This window comes from Scyliorhinus torazame, chromosome 16, assembly GCF_047496885.1.
Source record: "Scyliorhinus torazame isolate Kashiwa2021f chromosome 16, sScyTor2.1, whole genome shotgun sequence".
Lineage (NCBI taxonomy): Eukaryota > Metazoa > Chordata > Chondrichthyes > Carcharhiniformes > Scyliorhinidae > Scyliorhinus > Scyliorhinus torazame.
The window spans coordinates 37,272,309-37,296,618 of record NC_092722.1 but is presented as its reverse complement, the minus strand read 5'-3'; the positions used below and the strand labels follow the sequence as shown (position 1 = coordinate 37,296,618).

Genomic DNA, 24,310 nt, shown 5'->3' with positions numbered 1-24,310 from the left:
GTGGAGCACTCGCAAGCTCCCTTAGAGATGGGGGCATCCTTCCAAACTGGTGGCCTGATCTCTGAGGAGCCCGTCTCGTCAGCAGGTTCAGCTCCCTGATGTTGAAAACATTTTTAAGTGTGGGCTTGACCGGGGAGAAACTCCCGAGACCTCCAAAAATGACTGTGTGGCTGAATAGCGGTGTGGCTCTCACCCAAAGAGCCGTCAAAAAACAGCCAAAATGACACTTCGGGTGCGATTCTCCCAAAAGGGAATAAAGTCCCTAGCGAGCGCGTTTAGCCAAGTGTTTCCCGGCACTTGCAGTGCAACGTGACTGGTGATGAATAAGGGGCCTGAATGGGGAACATGCGCCCGGAGCCGCACATTGCCCCGTTTTGTACACTGGGAAGCTCCGCTCGCCGGAACTCCCCATTGTCGCGAGAGATCAGGCCCCCAAAACAATCCCCCCCCCCCCCACCCCCCCCCCCACCCCAGCCCACACGCACTATGGAGGGTCCCTGCCCCCCCCCCCCCCCCCCCCCCTACAGCCACGGCAGGCAGCCCGGCCCAACCGCGCAACCACCCTTATCTGATAGTTTGCTGCCTCTAGCTGACACACCGCTCTACCCTTACTAACCTGGAGAAGCTGCATGCTGACTCACCGACAGGTAAACATCCTGGTTATCTGCTAATGCCTGCTTTGCCAGGTAATATTCTCGTTTCATTTTCACCTCGAGGGATTCTGGAATATCCGGTACCATCCAGTCAATAACACGAAGGATGAAAAACACCACGTGCTGCGAAACGAAAACATAGTGACTCAATGGCGCAGACTACACCCAACCTGCACCAGAAGCAATCGGGTCCAGTAGGCTTAGGGGAGACCAGAAAGTACTATCTGAGGGAAAGTACACAGTGGAGGATCTTCAAGGGAAGGGCAGCTGAGGAATGTCAACGAGGAAGGGGCAGCAGCATGTCAGCCATACCCAATGGACTTCTTTCAATTAACAATCAGGGATACATTTCAGGTTTGCTAGGAGCACTCTGGGTTCTACAAAGAATTTGCTTTTTTAATACTTTCAACCCAATGATTTGGAGAATGATAGCCATGATGTGGAGATGCCGGCGTTGGACTGGGGTGAGCACAGTACGAAGTCTTACAACACCAGGTTAAAGTCCAACAGGTTTGTTTCGATGTCACTAGCTTTCGGAGCGCTGCTCCTTCCTCATTCACCTGACGAAGGAGCAGCGCTCCGAAAGCTAGTGACATCAAAACAAACCTGTTGGACTTTAACCTGGTGTTGTAAGACTTCGTATTGGAGAATGATAACTGAGGTGCAGTGGTCTGTCATGATGCGACGTACCTAAGGAGACCCAGCAGGTCCAGTGGGCAAGGGTACAAGCCTGCAGCTGCTGAACGCAAATGAATGCGTCTTTTACCCAAATTACTGCTTCTAGCCCCTGCTTTACCTCAAAGGCGATGATAAATCCGAGTCGCACAGCCAGCAGCTTCCAGTAGAACAGTGTGAGATTTCCATCTGGGTCACGGAATGCTTTGTACCTGTCATCAGATAGAAACAATTAGAAGTTACAGCACAGAAACAGACTGTTTGACCCAAGCTGTCCGTTTTTCTTATTGGATATAGTCTTAGTCCCACTGTTCCAAATGCCCCTTGGTTCTCAGCCTCCATTTCCTTCGACCACCCACCTAACCTATTCTTGGATATGAACATAGGGTGGGATTCTCCACCCACCCTGTGTGTGCGGCGGTGGCAGAGACGGATCTTCCAGTTTCGCCTCTGTCAACCGGGTTTCCCGTTGTTAGTACCCTCCGCCGCTGGGGATTCACGGCAGGGTGGAACGCTGTCAGTAGGACCGGAAGATCCCGCCAGTGGGAACAGCTGCTGTGTAGCAATATCCCTCCTGCCCTCTGACCGCCTAAAACATTAAATCTTATGTCTATGTTCCAATGTTCCAGATACTTCAATCAATGGTAACATTGGCTTGTATCTATTCTATTCCATCCCTTCAAAATGTTAAACATCCCTGTCAGATCATCTTTAATCTCCACTGCTCTAATGAAAAGGTTCTTCTTATCAGATCTGCATTTTCTTGTCCTAGGCAACATCCTAATGAATCACTGCTGCTCTCTCATTACCTCTCGTTACCTCGCTACCTCCTCCATCTGCCATCCTACATCATGTCGTCCATAACGGCACACACCGTGCTTCAATTTTGTTTAATACGATCATGGGATGCAGGCGTTGCTGGTTCGGCCAACTTTCATTGCCCATCCATAGTTGCTGTTGAGAAGGTGGTGGTGAGCTGCCTTCTTGATCCGCTGCAGTCCCTGCAGTATAGGTACACCCACAGTGCTGTCAGGGAGGGGCCTCCAGGATTTTGATCCAGTAACAGTGAAGGAACGCCAAAATATTTCCAAGTCAGGATGATGAGTAACTTGGAAGGGATCTTCCAGGGGGTGGTGTTCCCATATATCTGCTGCCTAGGTCCTTCTAGGTGGTAGGGATTGTGGTGGTAGGGTGGTAGGTGCTGTTAAAAAGCCTTTGTGAGTTTCTGCAGTGCGTCTTGGAGATGGTACACACTGTTGCCACTGGACATCTGTAGTGGAGGGAGTGAATGTTGAAGGGCTGCCAATCAAGTGGGCTGCTTTGTCCTGGATGGTGCCAAGCTTCTTGAGTCTTGTTGGAGTCCCATTCATCCAGGCAAATGGGGAATATGCCATCACATTCTTGACTTAGAATCATAAAATCTCTACAGTGCTCTTGGAAAGAGCACCTTACCTAGGCCCACACCCCAATCCTATCCCTGTAACCCAGTAACCCCAACTAACCTTTTGGACACTGAGGTGCAATTTAGGGTAGCCAACCCACCTAACCTGCACATCTTTGGACTGTGGGAGGAAACTGGAGCACCCGGAGGAAACCCACTCAGTCATGGGGAGAACGTGCAGACTCCGCACAGACAGTCACCCGAGGCCGGAATTGAAACCGCAACATCCCCACCTCTGGCTTTTTCATGGAAGGAACGTAATTGATGAAGCAGCTGAAGATGGTTGGGTCTAGGATACTACCATGAGGAACTCCTGCAGCGATGCCCCAGGACTGAGATGATTGATCTTGAAGAACAAAAACCATCTTCTTTTGTGCTAGGTAGGACTCCAACCAGTGGAGAGATTTCCCCCCGATTCCCATTGACTTCAGTTTTGCTAGGGCTCCTTGATGCCATACCTGGTGAAATGCTGCATTGATGACAAGGGCAATCACTCAACTGTTGGGTTCAGCTCTTTTGTCCATGTTTAGACAAAGGCTGCCATGATGTGGAGATGACGGCGTTGGACTGGGATGAGCACAGTAAGAAGTCTTACAACACCAGGTTAAAGTCCAACAGATTTGTTTCGAATCACTAGCTTTCAGAGCACTGCTCCTTAATGAAGAGGTGGCAAGAAAGGATGTCCCGAAGCGTGGTACATTGGTGAGACCATGCAGATGCTGCGACAACGAACGAACGGATATCGCGCGACAATCGCCAGGCAGGAATATTCCCTTCCAGTCGGGGAACACTTCAGCAGTCAAGGGCATTCAGCCTCTGATCTTCGGGTAAACGTTCTCCAAGGCGGCCTTCAGGACGTGCGACAATGCAGAATCGCCGAGCAGAAACTTATAGCCAAGTTCCGCACACATGAGTACGGTCTCAACCAGGATCATGGATTCATGTCGCATTACATTCATCCCCCACTATCTGGCCTGTGCTTGCAAAATCCTACCAACTGTCCTGGCTTCAGACAATTCACACCTCTTTAACCTGTGATTATCCCGTCTCCAGTTGCTCCGTCTGGACCTGTAGACTTAATTACCTGCAAAGACTTGCATTCAAAGTATCGTCTTTCATCTTTGACTCTGTCTATATATATGTTTCTGGAACCAACCTCTTCATTCACCTGAGGAAGGAGCAGTGCTCCAAAAGCTAGTGATTTGAAACAAACCTGTTGGACTTTAACCTGGTGTTGTAAGACTTCTTACTGTAGACAAAGGCTGTATTGGGGTCAGGAGCTGAGTGGCCCTAATGGGACCCATTATTATCCATGATCACATTTGACTTATAATCAACATCTAGTACTCTATTAGCTTTCATCTGTCTATTCAACTTGAGGTGCTGCTTTTCACGTCTTGTAAACCTGAACCTCTTAAACCGATCACTAGACTTTGGATTAATAATGCTCAGACGAGAGTCAGGGTAGGCAGAGAGGGGAAGATTTGCAGCATGCTCCTCCCCTTTACCTGAAGCCCTCGGGAGAATTGCAGCTCATTGCGTTTCCAGTCACTGACTGGATGACATGTTGGTCGAGATGGATTTGGCACTGTTTCCTGTTCTTGTCTTGCTCTTTATTTACCAAACTTTTTTACTTTTTACATGAATTTAAAGTGCCCAATTCATTTTTTTTCCAATTAAGCGACAATTTAGCGTGCGCCACCTACCCTGCACATCTTTGGGATGTGGGGGTGAGACCCACGCTGACACGGGGAGAATGTGCAAACTCCACACGGATAGTGACCCGGGGCCGGGATTCGAACCCAGGTCCTCGGCGCCGGGAATTCCTTTACCAATTTTATGCCCACCACTGCCCTGTTTCCGCCCTGCCCATTGCACCAAGACCAGGCCAAAGTCACCAAAAGGTATTTTCAAGAGTAGAACGGGGTTATCTTAACTCTCCTTGCCCGCACTGCGGTGTTTGACATGGTCGAGTATACCATTTTCTTTCTGTAACCTTGCCTTGGAGGTCTGCCTTGGTGGCACTGCCCAAGTTCGCAGGCAGCCAGCATCTGTGCAGCCCTGGCTTCCCCTCTTACACATTGCAGACACTTCCTGAATGCCCGCAGATTTCCCCTTCGGCACCCTGCACCTCAGAAAGAGGGACTAACCTCTAATGCAGAAAACTAGCCTGGCATCTCGACAGGGCCGGGGCAATAGGCAGAAGTCTCATCCTGACCATCCTAGGGTGGCTTAAGGGCAATCCAGCCCCTAACCTCCAAGACATGGAAACTGCCAAAGCTTACACATTGCAGGATTTTGGGGGGAAAAAATCCACCTGCACTTTCTGTCCCATCAATAACATTTGGGTATCTCAAGTTAGTCTCACCTGCACATGGTGTGGTTGCTTTGCACATAGCTGTGGGGAGCGTACGCTAATGTAAAGTTCACATATCCGTCCAGGTTCATGTTGTGTTCGTACTGATAGAGCAGGCGGGGCAGGAATTCTGACGTGAATGCAATCAGAAAAGCCTGGAGGGGAAAAGGAAGAGAGCTCAGACAGGAATAAATGGCAAAAGAGTAAATCGGCGCATGCTGTAACAGGCAGTGCAACAGACATATACAAGCGCATACACAAGCCAGGTATGCAGAGTAGACAGACAGCAGAAGACAGATTTTTCAAAATATCTCAAAAAATTCACCTTAAATTGGCCAGCTTTGCGATCCGCTTATCAACATGGTGATCTCTGACATTAATATGCATACTGTGACTAATTCCAATAAGCAGTTTCTAACATTACTGGAATTAGTGTATAAATATTAATAAGTCGCCAGCAGTAATACTCAACAAATTGCTAATGTGGTCACTCAGACAGTAACTTGAATATTCCTCACCTCACTAGGTTTGCCAGGGCTTTGATGGAGGGAATTTTCTCTTATTTTTAAGCAAAATTGGAAATAAATTTGTTGCAAACAAATTTAAGACCGCACTACAAAGCCTAAGTTAAGGTTGCTGGGTCCTAGCTTCACTTATTGTGCTCTTCATGGCTTACCTGCTGCGGCAGTGAGTTATACAGCCAAGAAGATCCCAGCGTTGATATCTGGCCTGTGCTTCATAAGCTGACCTCGCCCAGGGCAGCTGCTGTAGTGTTACGTTTGACCTTGATGGTCCAAGGTTGGGGAGGAGGCAGAAATTACCGACAGTTCCTGTTCCCAAATACTATCCAGTCATTGCTCCATTCGTGGCACCCTCTCCGAGTCAGAAGGTTGTGGGTTCAAGTCCCACTCAAGGCCTTACTTCAAGGCCTTACTTCAAGCGCAAGCACTAGGCTGACACTCCCGTGCAGTATTGAGAGAGCGCTTTTGGGTGACATGTTAAACTGAGACCCTGGTCTGCCTTTTCGGATAGTCGGAAAATAATCCACAGCACGATTTTGAAGAGGAGCAGGAGAATTCTCCTCGGTATCCTGGCCTATATTTATTCCTCCACCAACATCACTAAAACTGATTATCCGATTATGACATTGATGTTTGTCGGAGCTTAGAACATCCAGTTTGGCCCCCGGGGCCGGACGGGTTCCCGGTGGAGTTCTATAGAAAGTATGCGGACCTGTTGGCCACGCTACTAATGAGGACCTTTAACGAGGCAAGAGAGGAGGGGTCCCTGCCCCCGACAATGTCGGAGGCGACAATTTCCTTGATTCTGAAGCGAGACAAGGACCCACAGCAATGTGGATCGTACAGGCCGATTTCGCTCCTTAATGTGGACGCTAAGCTATTGGCATAAGTGCTGGCCACGAGGATTGAGGGCTGTGTCCCGGGGGTGATACATGAGGACCAGACGGGATTTGTAAAGGGCAGGCAATTAAATACGAATGTGCGGCGGCTCTTAAACGTGATAATGGTGCCATCGGAGGAGGGAGAGGCGGAGATAGTGGCAGCCATGGACGCGGAAAAGGCCTTTGACCAAGTTGAGTGGGAGTACCTCTGGGAGGTGTTGCGTAGGTTTGGGTTCGGGGTAGGGTTTATTAGCTGGGTTAAGCTCCTTTACAGCGCCCCGGTGGCAAGTGTGGTGACGAACCGGCGGAGGTCGGAGTACTTTTGGCTGAACCGAGGAACGAGGCAGGGGTGCCCCCTGTCCCCCCTGTTGTTTGCATTGGCGATCGAACCCTTGGCCATATCACTGAGGGAGTCTAATAAATGGAGGGGGGTGGTCCGTGGGGGAGAAGAGCATCGGGTGTCGCTATACGCGGACAACCTGCTGCTGTACGTGGCGGACCCAATGGAGGGGATGGTGGAGGTCATGCAGACTTTGAGGGAGTTTGGGGAGTTCTCGGGCTATAAGCTCAATGTAGGGAAGAGCGAGCTTTTTGTACTACAGGCAGGGGACCACGAAAGAGGGATAGGGGACCTACCGCTGAGGAGGGCGGAGGGGAGTTTTCGGTATCTACGGATCCAGATAGCCAGGAGCTGGGGGGCCCTACACAAACTGAATCTGACGAGGTTGGTAGACCAAATGGAGGTGGACTTTAAAAGATAGGACATGTTGCCGCTCTCGTTGGCGGGTAGAGTGCAGTCGGTAAAAATGGTGGTCCTTCCGAGGTTTTTGTTTGTGTTCCAGTGCCTCCCCATCGTGATCACCAAAGGCTTTTTCAAGAGGGTAGGTAGGAGTATAATGGGGTTTGTGTGGGCGAACAAAACCCCGAGGGTAAGGAGAGGGTTCCTGGAGCGCAGTAGGGACCGAGGAGGGCTGGCGCTGCCAAACCTAGGGAGCTACTACTGGGCAGCAAACCTGGCGATGATCCGTAAGTGGGTTATGGAGGGAGAGGGGGCGGCATGGAAGAGGATGGAGATGGCGTCCTGCAAAGGAACGAGCTTGGGGCGCTGATGACGGCATCGTTGCCGCTCTCGCCATCAAAGTACACCACGAGCCCGGTGGTGGCGGCAACGTTAAGAATCTGGGGCCAGTGGAGACGGCATAGGGGTGCAGTGGGAGCCTCGGTGTGGTCCCCGATCAGGGGTAACCACCGGTTTGTTCCAGGGCTGGCACCGGGAGGGGATTAGAAGAATGGGGGACCTGTTCATCGACGGGACGTTTGCGAGTCTAGGGGCACTGGAGGAGAAATTTGACCTACCCCCGGGAAATGCATTCAGATATATGCAGGTGAGGGCTTTTGTGAGGCGACAGGTCAGGGAATACCCGCTGCTCCCGACACAGGAAATTCAAGACAGGGTGATCTTGGGTGTATGGGTCGGGGAGGGCAGGGTTTCGGCAATACACCAAGAGATGAAAGAAGAGGGGGAAGCGCTAGCAGAAGAGTTTAAGGGTAAATGGGAGGAGGAGCTGGGGGAGGAGATCGAGGAAGGTTTGTGGGCTGATGCCCTGGGTAGGGTCAATTCCTCCTCCTCATGTGCCAGGCTCTGCCTGATACAATTTATGGTGGTTCACAGAGCGCACTTGACGGGGGCGAGGTTGAGTAGGTTCTTTGGGGTAGAGGACAGATGTGGAAGGTGTTCAGGGAGTCCGGCGAACCATGTCCATATGTTTTGGTCATGCCCGGCACTGGGGGGATTCTGGAGAGGAGTGGCGGGAGCAATATCTCAGGTGGTGAAAGTCCGGGTCAAGCCAAGCTGGGGGCTAGCAATATTTGGAGTAGTGGACGAGCCGGGAGTGCAGGAGGCGAAAGAGGCCGGCATTCTGGCCTTTGCGTCCCTGGTAGCCCGGCGAAGGATCTTGCTAATGTGGAAGGAGGCGAAGTCCCCTAGCGTGGAGGCCTGGACAAACAACATGGCTGGGTTCATAAAGTTGGAAAGGATTAAGTTTGCCTTAAGGGGGTCTGCGCAGGGGTTCTACAGGCGGTGGCAACCGTTCCTAGACTATCTCACGGAGCGTTAGAGGAAGGTCGGTCAGCAGCAGCAGCAACCCTGGGAGGGGGGGGGGAACGAGAGATTGTTTGAGGGGACGGACGAGCGGGGGATAACATGGAGGGTGGGGGAAACTGGCACGAACGGGCGAGAGCCAGTGTATAAAGCTATGTAAATATATCATCTTACCATATATATATCTTGCTCAGGGCGATTTTGTGTTATTTTGTTACGGGAGGGGGTTATTGTTTGTAAGGGGAAAAATTGTTTTGTTTTGTTAAAAAACTTTAATAAATATATTGTTTTTAAAAAAACATCCAGTTTGGCTACTGCTTTACCGATATTACAACAGTAACTACATTAAAAATAATTGAATTGATTGTGAAGAACTTAGGGATGGCGAGATGCCAGGCTAGTTTTCTGGCTGAGAGATTAGTCCCTCTTTTTGTGGTGCTGGATGTCACAGGTGAAATCTGCGGGCACCCAGGTCATGAAAAACCCTACAGTAATGCAAGTCTTTTCTTCCTTTTTAACTCCATTTGGAAAAGACCTCTGCACGGTGTGGGAGAAACAGGATGGGTGTGTCCACAGCAAAATCCCCCGCCAAACTCACTGTCTAAGTTCATAGAAACTGTCCACGAGGGCAGGCATTTTCAAAGTCGGGGTCGCGACCTGCGGGTGGATCACGGGCGGGTGTCGAGAGGGTCGCGGAGCCGCCCGCATTTTTTTATATGGTCGCGGCTGTCATTTTGAAGGCCGCTCGCAGCTGGCATTGTTAAAAGCTGCCTTCTGCGACAGTTGCGTGCAAATTTGTGTAATCGGAGACGCAGGAGAAAATGTTTTTAAAAATTCAATGTAATCTTCCTGCCTGAAGGGAAGCAGAGAGAAGGTCATGCCCTCCACCTAACGTTGATTGGAATGAGATCGTGAGGAACAAGCAGGCTCACCTCTCGCGTTAAAGGTAAGAGAAAATGGTGGGTCCCGAAGGTCGGCCGGCGTGGGTCCCGAAGGTCGGCCGGCGTGGCTCGCGATGGCCGGCCGGCGTGGCTCGCGAAGGTCGGCCGGCGTGGCTCGCGATGGTCGGCCGGCGTGGGTCGCGAAGGTCGGCCGGCGTGGGTCCCGAAGGTCGGCCGGCGTGGGTCCCGAAGGTCGGCCGGCGTGGGTCCCGAAGGTCGGCCGGCGTGGCTCGCGAAGGTCGGCCGGCGTGGGTCGCGAAGGTCGGCCGGCGTGGGTCCCGAAGGTCGGCCGGCGTGGGTCCCGAAGGTCGGCCGGAGTGGGTCCCGAAGGTCGGCCGGAGTGGGTCCCGAAGGTCGGCCGGCGTGGCTCGCGAAGGTCGGCCGGCGTGGCTCGCGAAGGTCGGCCGGAGTGGGTCCCGAAGGTCGGCCGGCGTGGGTCCCGAAGGTCGGCCGGCGTGGCTCGCGAAGGTCGGCCGGCGTGGGTCGCGAAGGTCGGCCGGCGTGGGTCCCGAAGGTCGGCCGGCGTGGGTCCCGAAGGTCGGCCGGCGTGGGTCCCGAAGGTCGGCCGGCGTGGGTCCCGAAGGTCGGCCGGCGTGGGTCCCGAAGGTCGGCCGGCGTGGGTCCCGAAGGTCGGCCGGCATGGCTTGCGAAGGTCGGCCGGAGTGGGTCCCGAAGGTCGGCCGGCGTGGCTCGCGAAGGTCGGCCGGCGTGGGTCGCGAAGGTCGGCCGGCGTGGGTCCCGAAGGTCGGCCGGCGTGGGTCCCGAAGGTCGGCCGGCGTGGGTCCCGAAGGTCGGCCGGCGTGGGTCCCGAAGGTCGGCCGGCGTGTGTCCCGAAGGTCGGCCGGCGTGGCTCGCGAAGGTCGGCCGGCGTGGGTCCCGAAGGTCGGCCGGCGTGGGTCCCGAAGGTCGGCCGGCGTGGGTCCCGAAGGTCGGCCGGCGTGGCTCGCGAAGGTCGGCCGGCGTGGCTCGCGAAGGTCGGCCGGCGTGGGTCGCGAAGGTCGGCCGGCGTGGGTCCCGAAGGTCGGCCGGCGTGGGTCCCGAAGGTCGGCCGGCGTGGGTCCCGAAGGTCGGCCTGCGTGGGTCCCGAAGGTCGGCCGGCGTGGCTCGCGAAGGTCGGCCGGCGTGGGTCGCGAAGGTCGGCCGGCGTGGGTCCCGAAGGTCGGCCGGCGTGGGTCCCGAAGGTCGGCCGGCGTGGGTCCCGAAGGTCGGCCGGCGTGGGTCCCGAAGGTCGGCCGGCGTGGGTCCCGAAGGTCGGCCGGCGTGGGTCCCGAAGGTCGGCCGGCGTGGGTCCCGAAGGTCGGCCGGCGTGGGTCCCGAAGGTCGGCCGGCGTGGGTCCCGAAGGTCGGCCGGCGTGGCTTGCGAAGGTCGGCCGGAGTGGGTCCCGAAGGTCGGCCGGCGTGGCTCGCGAAGGTCGGCCGGCGTGGGTCGCGAAGGTCGGCCGGCGTGGGTCCCGAAGGTCGGCCGGCGTGGGTCCCGAAGGTCGGCCGGCGTGGGTCCCGAAGGTCGGCCTGCGTGGCTCGCGAAGGTCGGCCGGCGTGGCTCGCGAAGGTCGGCCAGCGTGGGTCCCGAAGGTCGGCCGGCGTGGCTCGCGAAGGTCGGCCGGCGTGGGTCCCGAAGGTCGGCCGGCGTGGGTCCCGAAGGTCGGCCGGCGTGGGTCCCGAAGGTCGGCCGGCGTGGGTCCCGAAGGTCGGCCGGCGTGGGTCCCGAAGGTCGGCCGGCGTGGGTCCCGAAGGTCGGCCGGCGTGGGTCCCGAAGGTCGGCCGGCGTGGGTCGCGAAGGTCGGCCGGCGTGGCTCGCGAAGGTCGGCCGGCGTGGCTCGCGAAGGTCGGCCGGCATGGGTCCCGAAGGTCGGCCGGCGTGGGTCCCGAAGGTCGGCCGGCCTGGGTCCCGAAGGTCGGCCTGCGTGGCTCGCAAAGGTCGGCCGGCGTGGGTCCCGAAGGTCGGCCGGCGTGGGTCCCGAAGGTCGGCCAGCGTGGGTCCCGAAGGTCGGCCGGCGTGGGTCCCGAAGGTCGGCCAGCGTGGGTCCCGAAGGTCGGCCAGCGTGGGTCCCGAAGGTCGGCCGGCGTGGGTCCCGAAGGTCGGCCGGCGTGGGTCCCGAAGGTTGGCCGGCGTGGCTCGCGAAGGTCGGCCGGCGTGGGTCCCGAAGGTCGGCCAGCGTGGGTCCCGAAGGTCGGCCGGCGTGGGTCCCGAAGGTTGGCCGGCGTGGCTCGCGAAGGTCGGCCGGCGTGGGTCCCGAAGGTCGGCCGGCGTGGCTCACGATGGTCGGCCGGCGTGGGTCCCGAAGGTCGGCCGGCGTGGCTCCCGAAGGTCGGCCTGCGTGGCTCGCGAAGGTCGGCCGGCGTGGCTCGCGAAGGTCGGCCGGCGTGGCTCGCGAAGGTCGGCCGGCGTGGCTCGCGAAGGTCGGCCGGCGTGGCTCGCGAAGGTCGGCCGGCGTGGCTCGCGAAGGTCGGCCAGCGTGGGTTCCGAAGGTCGGCCGGCGTGGGTTCCGAAGGTCGGCCGGCGTGGCTCGCGAAGGTCGGCCGGCGTGGCTCGCGAAGGTCGGCCAGCGTGGGTCCCGAAGGTCGGCCGGCGTGGCTCGCGAAGGTCGGCCGGCGTGGGTCCCGAAGGTCGGCCGGCGTGGGTCCCGAAGGTCGGCCGGCGTGGGTCCCGAAGGTCGGCCAGCGTGGCTCGCGAAGGTCGGCCGGCGTGGCTCGCGAAGGTCGGCCAGCGTGGGTTCCGAAGGTCGGCCGGCGTGGGTCCCGAAGGTCGGCCTGCGTGGCTCGCGAAGGTCGGCCGGCGTGGCTCGCGAAGGTCGGCCAGCGTGGGTTCCGAAGGTCGGCCGGCGTGGGTCCCGAAGGTCGGCCGGCGTGGCTCGCGAAGGTCGGCCGGCTTGGCTCGCGAAGGTCGGCTGGCGTGGCTCGCGAAGGTCAGCCGGCTTGGCTCGCGAAGGTCGGCTGGCGTGGCTCGCGAAGGTCGGCCGGCTTGGCTCGCGAAGGTCGGCCGGCATGGGTTGCAAAGGTTGGCCGGTTGGTAAAAATGGGTCCCCAGAAAAGAAGTTTGAAAAACACTGCCCTAGGGTGAGGTTTCGGAGAACTGTAGGTGTCTGTAGGATTTCCCCCCCGAGCAACAATCACTCCTGCAGGAAAGAGGGGGAGAAAGTTGGTGGAGAAAGCGCGAGAGTTGGAAGCTCTGGGTTAACCAATACAGACTGACTGATTACTCACATTAACAATGACGGAGAGCTGGGCTAATCCTTCGAGGATGTTAAACCAGACCCCGATGTTCTGAGCACGTTCTGCCACTGGTCGCCGATATTCACACACAAACTTCTGAGCATCCAGACGAATCTCCACCCAGTTGTTGAGCAAAGCAAAAAGGGGAGCCAGTGGAAAGGCAGCCACAAAGATAGTGATAAAACCAAACTGCAGGACTAATAAGAGGAAGAACAGGGAGAGTATCAGCAACCTCAAATCTCTATGCGTCATTATGTGCCATCTGTTACACAACATTCAGATAAATTTTTTTTTAAAGTGTTAATTCATTTGGGCGTCACTGAGCTGAGCCAACATTAATTTCTCCTCCCTAATTGCCCTGGGCAGCACGGTAGCACAAGTGGATAACACTGTGGCTTCACAGCGCCAGGGTCCCAGGTTCGATTCCCCGCTGGGTCACTGTCTGTGCGGAGTCTGCACGTTCTCCCTGTGTCTGCGTGGGTTTCCTCCGGGTGCTCCGGTTTCCTCCCACAGTCCAAAGATGTGCAGGTTAGGTGGATTGGCCATGATAAATTGTGCTTAGTGTCCAAAAGGTTAGGAGGGGTTATTGGGTTACAGGGATAGGATGAAAGTGAGAGCTTAAGTGGGTCGGTGCAGACTCAATGGGCCGAATGGCCTCATTCTGCACTGTATGTTCTATGTCTATGTCTTTAACTGAGCGCTTTGCTCGGCCACTTCAGAGGGCTTTTACAAGTTAACTATATTGCTGGTGATGTGGAGTCACATTTGTGAACTGGATGGATTTTCTACAACAATTTCATGGTCATCGTTCAACTTTAGATTCTGGGGCCTGGGGCAGCACAGTGACGCAGTGGTTAGCCCTGCAGTCTCACGACGCCAAGGTCCCAGGTTCGATCCCGGCTCTGGGTCACTGTCCGTGTGGAGTTTGCACATTCTCCCCGTGTTTGCGTGGGTTTCGCCCCCACAACCCAAAGATGTGCAGGCTAGGTGGATTGGCCACGCTAAATTGCCCCTTAATTGGAAAAAATGAATTGGGTACTCTAACTTTTAACAAAAATAAAAGTTCTGGGGGCTGGATTCTCCGATTTTGAGGCTATGTCATCATGCCAACGGGAAACGATGGCATTTTACGACCGGAAATTCGGCGCAAAGCGGCCACCGATCCTCCGTTTGGTTTGGAGGCCGAGCAGCGTAGGGCACCCAGCTCGAGCTGCCGATACAGCCCGGAGAATTCCCGGGCCGGTGGCCGCGCATGCATACGGCTGCATAGATCTGCAGCGGCTGCGCCATACAACATGGCGCTGGCCACGTGCGGACCCTGGACCACCCCCCAACAGTGCCCCCAGCCCCTGACAAAGTCCTCCCTGCCCTCCCGCGACTGTGGCGGCGCTGGACTGACTCCGCAGCCGCCACGCCGAGTTCCCGACAGAGATCACGAGGGACCCACGCCGTCGGGAACTCAGCCGGTCGGGGGCGGAGCATCAGGGTGTGGGCCTCAGGCAACATCCTGAGGCCTTCGATACAGCACGCCGCGTACTCTTAGAGTACACCGCTTTGGAGGGGGCGGAGCATCGCGAAAGCGGCACCGCCCCCGATTTCGTCGGGAACGGGTATTCTCCAGTCGATCGCCGAACGTGATTTTGGGGTCGGCGACCGGAGAATCCCGCCCCAGATTTTCATTCAATTCAAATTTCACCTGCTGTGGTTCGATTTGAATCCGTGCCCCCAGAGCATTGCTCTGGGTCACTAGTCCAGTGACGCCCCTGAGGGAGAGCTGGTGTTGCAAGCACTAATAAAGTAAATTTTAGTACCGTTTTTATTTTAACCGTACCCCATTCACACAGCCAATCCGCAGTTATTAGCACCAAGGCAATCATAGCATCATCTGTTTTACAGTGTGTTATGCGGAGTAACACAACATACTTGAGATCAGGATGATCATAAGCTGCGCAACATTCTCCCCCAAAATGATAATGACATCTCAACCCCTGAACATGTGGCTTGCTTGAACTACAGTCAATACTATCCTGAATAGCACAGCACATTACTGCATAGTGCCTGATCTCAGGGGAAACCTGCTGGACAGCACTGTCATTGGTGATCAGAGGTTATTATTCACATCCATTAAGAAAGTCCCATTTTCATTCTCTCCAGATCTTTGAATCATAGAAGTTACAGAATCAGAATTTACAATGCAGAAGGAGGCCATTAGGCCCATCGGGTCTGTACTGACCCTTGGAAAGAGCACCCTACTTACGCCCACGCCTCCACCCTAGCCCCATAACTCAGTAACCCCACCTAACCTTTTGTTCACCAAGGGGTAATTTAGCATGGCCAATCCACCACATCTTTGGACTGTGGGAGGAAGCCGGAGCACCCGGAGGAAACCCACGCAGACACGGGGAGAACATGCAAACTCCACACAGTCACCCGCGGCCGGAATTGAACCCGGATCCTGGAGCTGTGAGGCAGCAGTTTTTCGCCCAGGGATGGGACGTTAGTATATATAGGTGGCAAATAGGAGTTAAGTGTAGAGGTTTGCTGGAACTTTTACAGAATGTGAGTCTGCACCAAATAATGTATTGTCCTGGTTAAGACTGGATATTCTATTATCCCCATCATTGGATGCCATTTGTTATTACTGGTTATTATTATTTGATATCATTGGACATTAGTGACATAACTATCTACCAGCAGATATCACTGAGCATCGCTATCTGTCACTGGTCATCACTGTGACTGGATACTACAGAGATAGACTGAATATCACAAGTATTGGATGAAAATCATTTTCACTCTCTTTCACCACCTCTGAATATCACTTCTCTGCTATTTCAAAGAGATTTATCAAATATTGTACACCTAATTAAATTAAAATTGTAGCTGTAGTATGCTGGGTAGAATAATGTGTGTCTTTTATTTCTATTTCTACAGCCGTATTGTCAATTCCATTCTAAAACGTGCACTCAAAGTGATAAAAGGCTTGCTCCAATCACTCACCCATTTCCAGATACTCCTCAAACAACCCCTCACACGGGATGAGTTCATTATCGTCCTCCCATCGTTTGGGCTCCTGAGAGATCTGGGAGCCCCTGACAATGGCCAGTTTGCGTTTCTGCCTCCAGGCCTTCAGCTTCCTGACAAATACAACAACAAGTTGCAACAATCAATGCTTTCAAAAGGAACTCGGATGGAGGCACTTGCAGGGCTGTGGGGATCCAGCAGGATAAAGTGGACTGGTTAGATTGCTCCGTAGAGAGCCTGCATGGGCTCAATGGGCCAAATAACGCTTCCTGTGGTGCAAATGACGCTGTGATTCTAATGGAGTCATCTCCGCAGTCTCTCCTCATAACGTGAAGGACAGCTGAGATTGTGGGTTACTGAATGCTGCATCACCATTGGGCTTGAATTGGCTGAAAAAGGCCCATGACCTCCCTCACAAGAATGTCACAATCCATTGCCTCCAGTAAGAAGTCTTACAACACCAGGTTAAAGCCTAACAGGTTTGTTTTGAATCACTAGCTTTCGGAGCACTGCTCCTTCCTCAGGTGAAGCTAGTGATTCGAAACAAACCTGTTGGACTTTAACCTGGTGTTGAAAGACTTCTTACTGTGCTCACCCCAGTCCAACGCCGGCATCTCCACATCATTAACTCCATGACTAAGATATGCGATTGCCAGATCACTAGCAGCCCCCGTGAGTAGGCAGGACAATGTTTTTTCTTATAGATTAAAAAATACTTCAGAAGGACTTCCGGGTGCGGCGATGACCAGCTGAGTCGCACGTTTCGGCAGCTCCCTGTGAAACGGACTTTTGGGCTCTTGATAGGAGCCCCAACGGCAATTTTGACGGCTAAAAACACTGTGCGGTAAACCAGAAGGGAATCCCCCCTGGATACGGATGGAAAAAGGAGGAGAGAGTGGCCAGATTGCAGTGGATCCTTTAGAACAGCGGCAAGGAAGGCAAGCAAAAACCAAGATGGCGTCGGAAGGTGGCAGTTTAACATGGGGCCCTGAACAACAAGAGTTCTTGAAATGCTGTGTGGAAGAGATCAAAAAGGAAATGAAGAAAGAGCTGTTGGCCCCGATACTACAGGCGATCGAAGGGCTAAAGGAGGAACAAAAGACCCAGGAGCGGGAGCTTCGGGTCGTGAAGGCAAAGGCAGCCGAGAGTGAGGACGATATACAGGGCCTGGTGGTGAAGACGGAGACGCAGGAGGCACATCAGAAACGATGTGTGGAAAGGTTAGAGGCACTGGAAAACAACGCAAGGAGGAACAACCTGAGGATTCTTGGTCTTCCTGAAGGTGTGGAGGGAGCAGACAGCGGGGCATATGTGAGCACGATGCTGCACTCGTTAATGGGAGCGGAGGCCCCGGCGGGTCCGTTGGAGGTGGAGGGAGCATACCGAGTGATGGCGCGAGGACCGAGAGCAGGAGAAATTCCCAGAGCCATAGTGGTGAGATTCCTCCGTTTTAAGGATAGAGAAATGGTCCTTAGATGGGCGAAGAAAACTCGGAGCAGTAAATGGGAGAACGCGGTGATCCGCGTTTATCAAGACTGGAGTGCGGAGGTGGCGAGAAGGAGGGCGAGCTTTAATCGGGCCAAGGCGGTACTTCATAAAAAGAAGATAAAATTTGGAATGCTGCAACCGGCAAGACTGTGGGTCACATATCGAGGGAGGCACCACTACTTTGAGACGGCGGATGAAGCGTGGACTTTTATTGTGGAAGAAAAACTGGAATGAGCGGGTTATTAAAAAGAACGTTCGAACAAAGTGGTGGGGCGAATGTGGGGGGCAAAGAGGGGTTTTATGTACTAATCCTGCGATGTGGTAACTTTTCTCTCTCCCACAGATGGTGATGGGGGGAGGAGGGGAGGTGGAGGAGATGGGGCGTTGGCCATTGGGGGCGGGGCCAAGGGAGAAGCGCGGGCTTGGTTCCCGCGCTATGATAATCATGGCGGGAATAGAGAAGCAGGAAGGAGGGGGCGTCGCACGGTGCGAGCCGAGGTCACGGGGGGAAGCCGAGGTCAGCCAGAGTTTGCTGACTTCTGGGAGCAACATGGGGGGAGTAATTACGCTAGCGGGGGATCTAGCGGGGGGGGTGGGAGGGGGGAATTACTGGGTTGCTGCTGCTGGGGAGAGGGGGGAGCTGGTATGGGAGAGGATGGGCGGGGGGGCACCGCCTGGAGGAGATACAGCTGCGTGGGAACCGGGTGAGGAGCTGGAAAAAGGTGATGGCTAATCGACAAGGGGGGGGGTAGGAAGCCCCCCAACTCGGCTGATCACATGGAACGTGAGAGGGCTGAACGGGCCGATAAAGAGGGCACGGGTACTCGCACACCTTAAGAAACTTAAGGCAGATGTGGTTATGTTACAGGAAACGCACCTGAAATTGATAGACCAGGTTAGGCTACGCAAAGGATGGGTGGGGCAGGTGTTCCATTCAGGGCGAGATGCGAAAAACAGGGGGGTGGCTATATTAGTGGGGAAGCAGGTAATGTTCGAGGCAAAGACTATAGTGGCGGATAGCGGGGGCAGATACGTGATGGTGAGTGGCAAACTACAGGGGGAGACGGTGGTTTTGGTAAACGTATATGCCCCGAACTGGGATGATGCCAATTTTATGAGGCGGATGCTAGGACGCATTCCGGACCTAGAGATGGGAAAGCTGATAATGGGGGGAGATTTTAATACGGTGTTGGAACCAGGGCTGGATAGGTCGAAGTCCAGGACTGGAAGGAGGCCGGCAGCAGCCAAGGTACTTAAAGATTTTATGGAGCAGATGGGAGGTGTTGACCCGTGGAGATTTAGCAGACCTAGGAGTAAGGAGTTCTCGTTTTTCTCCTATGTCCATAAAGTCTACTCGCGAATAGACTTTTTTGTGCTGGGTAGGGCATTGATCCCGAAGGTGAGGGGAACGGAGTATACGGCTATAGCCATTTCGGATCACGCTCCACACTGGGTAGACTTGGAGATAGGGGAGGAAACAGGAGGGCGCCCACCCTGGAGAATGGACATGGGACTAATGGCAGATGAGGGAGTGTGTCTAAGGGTGAGGGGGTGCATTGAAAAGTACTTGGAACTCAATGATAATGGGGAGGTCCAGGTGGGAGTGGTCTGGGAGGCGTTGAAGGCGGTGGTTAGAGGGGAGCTGATATCAATAAGGGCACATAAAGGGAAGCAGGAGAGTAAGGAACGGGAGCGGTTGCTGCAAGAACTTTTGAGGGTGGACAGACAATATGCGGAAGCACCGGAGGAGGGACTGTACAGGGAAAGGCAAAGGCTACATGTAGAATTTGACTTGCTGACTACAGGCACTGCAGAGGCACAATGGAGGAAGGCACAGGGTGTACAGTACGAATATGGGGAGAAGGCGAGCAGGTTGCTGGCACACCAATTGAGGAAAAGGGGAGCAGCGAGGGAAATAGGGGGAGTGAGGGATGAGGAAGGAGAGATGGAGCGGGGAGCGGAGAGAGTGAATGGAGTGTTCAAGACATTTTATAAAAAATTATATGAAGCTCAACCCCCGGATGGGAGGGAGAGAATGATGGGCTTCTTGGATCGGCTGGAATTTCCCAAGGTGGAAGAGCAGGAAAGGGTGGGACTGGGAGCACAGATCGAGGTAGAAGAAGTGGTGAAAGGAATTAGGAGCATGCAGGCGGGAAAGGCCCCGGGACCGGATGGATTCCCAGTCGAATTCTATAGAAAATATGTGGACTTGCTCGCCCCGGTACTGATGAGGACCTTTAATGAGGCAAAGGAAAGGGGACAACTGCCCCCGACTATGTCTGAAGCAACGATATCGCTTCTCTTAAAGAAGGAAAAGGACCCGCTACAATGCGGGTCCTATAGACCTATTTCCCTCCTAAATGTAGATGCCAAGGTCCTGGCCAAGGTAATGGCAATGAGAATAGAGGAATGTGTCTCGGGGGTGGTCCACGAGGACCAAACTGGGTTTGTGAAGGGGAGACAGCTGAACACGAATATACGGAGGTTGTTAGGGGTAATGATGATGGCCCCACCAGAGGGAGAAACGGAGATAGTAGTGGCGATGGATGCCGAGAAAGCATTTGATAGAGTGGAGTGGGATTATTTGTGGGAGGTGTTGAGGAGATTTGGTTTTGGAGAGGGGTATGTTAGATGGGTGCAGCTGTTGTATAGGGCCCCAGTGGCGAGCGTGGTCACGAATGGACGGGGATCTGCATATTTTCGGCTCCATAGAGGGACAAGGCAGGGATGCCCTCTGTCCCCATTATTGTTTGCACTGGCGATTGAGCCCCTGGCGATAGCGTTGAGGGGTTCCAAGAAGTGGAGGGGAGTACTTAGGGGAGGAGAAGAGCACCGGGTATCTTTGTATGCGGACGATTTGCTACTATACGTGGCGGACCCGGCGGAGGGGATGCCAGAAATAATGCGGATACTTGGGGAGTTTGGGGATTTTTCAGGGTATAAATTGAACATGGGGAAAAGTGAGTTGTTTGTGGTGCATCCAGGGGAGCAGAGTAGAGAAATAGAGGACCTACCGTTGAGGAAGGTAACAAGGGACTTTCGTTACCTGGGGATCCAGATAGCTAAGAATTGGGGCACATTGCATAGGTTAAATTTAACGCGGTTGGTGGAACAGATGGAGGAGGATTTCAAGAGATGGGATATGGTATCCCTGTCAATGGCAGGGAGGGTGCAGGCGGTTAAGATGGTGGTCCTCCTGAGATTCCTCTTTGTGTTTCAGTGCCTCCCGGTGGTGATCACGAAGGCTTTTTTTAAAAGGATTGAAAAGAGCATCATGGGTTTTGTGTGGGCCGGGAAGACCCCGAGAGTGAGGAAGGGATTCTTACAGCGTAGCAGGGATAGGGGGGGGCTGGCACTACCGAGCCTAAGTGAGTATTATTGGGCCGCTAATATTTCAATGGTGAGTAAGTGGATGGGAGAGGAGGAGGGAGCGGCGTGGAAGAGATTAGAGAGGGCGTCCTGTAGGGGGACTAGCCTACAGGCTATGGTGACAGCCCCATTGCCGTTCTCACCGAGGAACTACACCACAAGCCCGGTGGTGGTGGCTACACTGAAGATTTGGGGACAGTGGAGACGGCATAGGGGAATGACTGGAGCCTTGGGGGGGTCCCCGATAAGAAACAACCATAGGTTTGCCCCGGGGGGAATGGATGGGGGATATGGAATGTGGCAAAGAGCAAGAATAACGCAACTGAAAGATCTGTTTGTGGATGGGAAGTTCGCGAGTCTGGGAGCGCTGACCGAGAAATATGGGTTGCCCCAAGGGAATGCATTCAGGTATATGCAACTGAGGGCTTTTGCGAGGCAACAGGTGAGGGAATTCCCGCAGCTCCCGACACAAGAGGTGCAGGACAGAGTGATCTCAAAGACATGGGTGGGGGATGGTAAGGTGTCAGATATATATAGGGAAATGAGGGACGAAGGGGAGACTATGGTAGATGAACTAAAAGGGAAATGGGAAGAAGAGCTGGGGGAGGAGATCGAGGAGGGGCTGTGGGCAGATGCCCTAAGCAGGGTAAACTCGTCGTCCTCGTGTGCCAGGCTAAGCCTGATTCAGTTTAAGGTATTACACAGGGCACATATGACTGGAGCATGGCTCAGTAAATTTTTTGGGGTGGAGGATAGGTGTGCGAGGTGCTCGAGAAGCCCAGCGAATCATACCCATATGTTTTGGTCATGCCCGGCACTACAGGGGTTTTGGATGGGGGTGACAAAGGTGCTTTCAAAAGTAGTAGGAGTCCGGGTCGAACCAAGCTGGGGGTTGGCTATATTTGGGGTTGCACAAGAGCCGGGAGTGCAGGAGGCGAGAGAGGCCGATGTTTTGGCCTTTGCGTCCCTAGTAGCCCGGCGCAGGATATTGCTAATGTGGAAAGAAGCCAAGCCCCCGGGGGTGGAGACCTGGATAAATGACATGGCGGGGTTTATAAAGCTAGAGCGGATTAAGTTAGTCCTAAGGGGGTCGGCTCAAGGGTTCACCAGGCGGTGGCAACCGTTCGTCGAATACCTCGCAGAAAGATAGACGGAATGGGAAAAAGAAGGCAGCAGCAGCCCAGGATCGGGGGTTGGGGGGGGGGAGGAACCAGAAGGACTCTCAGGGTTGTTAATATATACTGTATAATATGTATAGGTCGTTGCTACAGATAATTATATATTGGACTGTTAAATTATATTTTTGGAGAGTGTTACTTGTGACAAGGCAGTTGCCAATTAGGGCTAGTTTTCATTTTTGTTATTTATTATTTATTCATTTTTTTTTTTGTTTTTTGTTTATAAAATAGGTCATAGTTATTTGTGTTGTTATAATATTGTGTAAAGGATGCACAATGTACTGTGTTGGTTGACCAAAAATTTTCAAAATATTTAATAAAAAAAAAATACTTCAGAACGCGTCTTGACTTGTCTAAGTATTAGAAGTACAATTTCAATGTTCTCTAACCATCGCAGCAAATCCATTATTTTCATTACAAGGGGCGGGATTCTCTGATCCTGAGGCTAGGTGTTGACGCCGTCGTAAACACCGTCATGTTTCTCGACGGCGTCAACATGGCCCTCAGGATCGGCAATTCTGACCCCTACAGGGGTCCAGCACGGCACTGGAGCGACCCACGCCGCTCCAGCTGCCGGTCCCGGTGTCCGATGGGTGCCGCGGGCCTGCACATGCGCAGTGGGACTGCCGCGATTTTCGCGCCGGCCCCGACGCAACATGGCGTAGGGCTACAGGGGCCGGCGCGGAACAAAGGAGCCCCCAGACCGAGAGGCCGGCCCGCCGATCGGTGGGGCCCCGATCATGGGCCAGGCCACAGCGGAGGCCCCCCCCCGGGGTCGGACCCCCCTCTCCCCCCACCAGGCCGTGCCCGGATCCATCCACACCGAGGTCCCGGCCCCCGCCCCCCCCCCCCCCCCCCCCCCCCCCCCCCCGGCGCGCCGACGCCGATTCTCCACTCTTCGGAGAATTGCGTCCCGGCATCGGGCCGGCGTGGCGCGATTCGTGCTGGTCGCGGCGATTCTCCGGCCCCGGGATGAGAGAATCCCGCTCAGGGCCTCTGACCCAAATTTTTAATTCCTCTCTCGCTGCAAGGGAGGGCCAGAGATTTGGAGGACAGCTAATGTGGTTCCATCTTTCAAGAAGGGTGTTGGAGATAAACCAGGGAATTACAGACCAGTGAGTCTCTCATCAATGGAAGGTGATCAGGTGAGATGCATTTCAGCAAAGCCTTTGACAAGGTCCCATATAGGCGACTGATAACGAAGGTAAAAGTACATGGGATCCTGGGTAACTTGGAAAGTTGGATCCAAAACTGGCGTAGTGATAGGAGATAGAGGGTGGTGGTAGAAGGCTGTTTGTGTGACTGGAGGCTGGTGTCTACTGGAATACCACAGGGATCAGTGCTGATCAGGGATCATATATTGTTCATGATATATATATATATATATAGATATAGACGGGTATGTGGGGGGATGATAAGTTTGCAGATGACACTAAGATTGGAAGGGTGGTTAATAATGAGGAAGAGGGGCAGCACGGTGGTGCAGTGTTTACTGCTGCCTCATGGCACCGAGGTCCCAGGTTCGATCCCGGTTCTGGGTCACTGTCCGTGTGGAGTTTGCACATTCTCCCAGTGTTTGCGTGGGTTTCACCCCCACAACCCAAAGACGTGCAGGGTTGGTGGATTGGCCACGCTAAATGAATTGGATACTCTAAATTTATTTATTTTTAAAGTGAGGAAGAAGGTTTTAGGCTGCAGTCAGATACAGACGGGTTGGTCACATGGGCAGATCAGTGGCAGGTAGAATTTAACCCCTGAAAAGTGCGAGGTGATGCACTTTGGAAGGAGTAACAAGACAAGGGAGTTCTCAATGACTGGCAGAGACTAGGAAGCTCAGAGGAACAGAGGGATCTTGGGTTGCTTGTCCACGGATCCCTGAAGGCAACAGGACAGGTTCATAGGGTTGTTCAGCAGGTATACCGGGCACCTGCCTTTATCAGTCGTGGCATAGATTATAAGAGCAGGGAGGTTATGTTGGAGATGTACAAAACTTTGGTTAAAGCTGGAGTACTATATGCAGTTCTGGTCACCTCACTATAGGAAAAATGTGATTGCACCGGAGAGGATACAGAGGAGATTCACCAGGATTTGCCAGGAATGGAGCATTTGAGCTATGAAGAGAGGTTGGATAGGCTTGGGTTGTTTTCTTCAGAGCAGAGACGGCTGAGGGGAGACAGGTGGCTCACGATTATTTCAGAGATTCTGGGAGTAATGGTGACACCATGCCAGTGGCTGGCGATTTTGGAGGATCGAGTGAGCGGGAGCTACAGGAGGGGGAAAAGGCTGATGTGTTGGCCTTTGCCTCCCTGATAGCCCGGAGGAGGATTCTGCTAGCGTGGTGGGCTGCAGAGGCGCCTCGGGTGACAATTTGGGTGAGGGACCCATCAGAGCTTTTACACCTGGGAAAAAAATTAAATACGCCATTTGGGGTTCGGAGGGGAGGGTTCTATTCAAGGTGGGGGCTGTTTA

The 24,310-nt window shown here is 54.1% G+C and overlaps 1 protein-coding gene across 3 annotated transcripts in view; it reads right to left on the bottom strand.

The window, feature by feature from the left end:
• The window catches only part of ano11 (anoctamin 11), a 130,898-nt gene that overhangs the window by 2,033 nt on the left and 104,555 nt on the right, over positions 1–24,310 (bottom strand). For 2 of the 3 annotated variants that reach the window (XM_072478284.1, XM_072478285.1), the window contains exons 18-22: positions 15,783–15,919; positions 12,774–12,979; positions 5,138–5,280; positions 1,450–1,540; positions 617–776 (exon numbers count right to left, since the gene is read on the bottom strand). In XM_072478284.1, coding sequence (XP_072334385.1) covers positions 617–776; positions 1,450–1,540; positions 5,138–5,280; positions 12,774–12,979; positions 15,783–15,919 — 737 coding nt within the window. The remainder of the gene's footprint in view (positions 1–616; positions 777–1,449; positions 1,541–5,137; positions 5,281–12,773; positions 12,980–15,782; positions 15,920–24,310) is intronic. The other variant, XM_072478286.1, reaches the window with a different exon arrangement.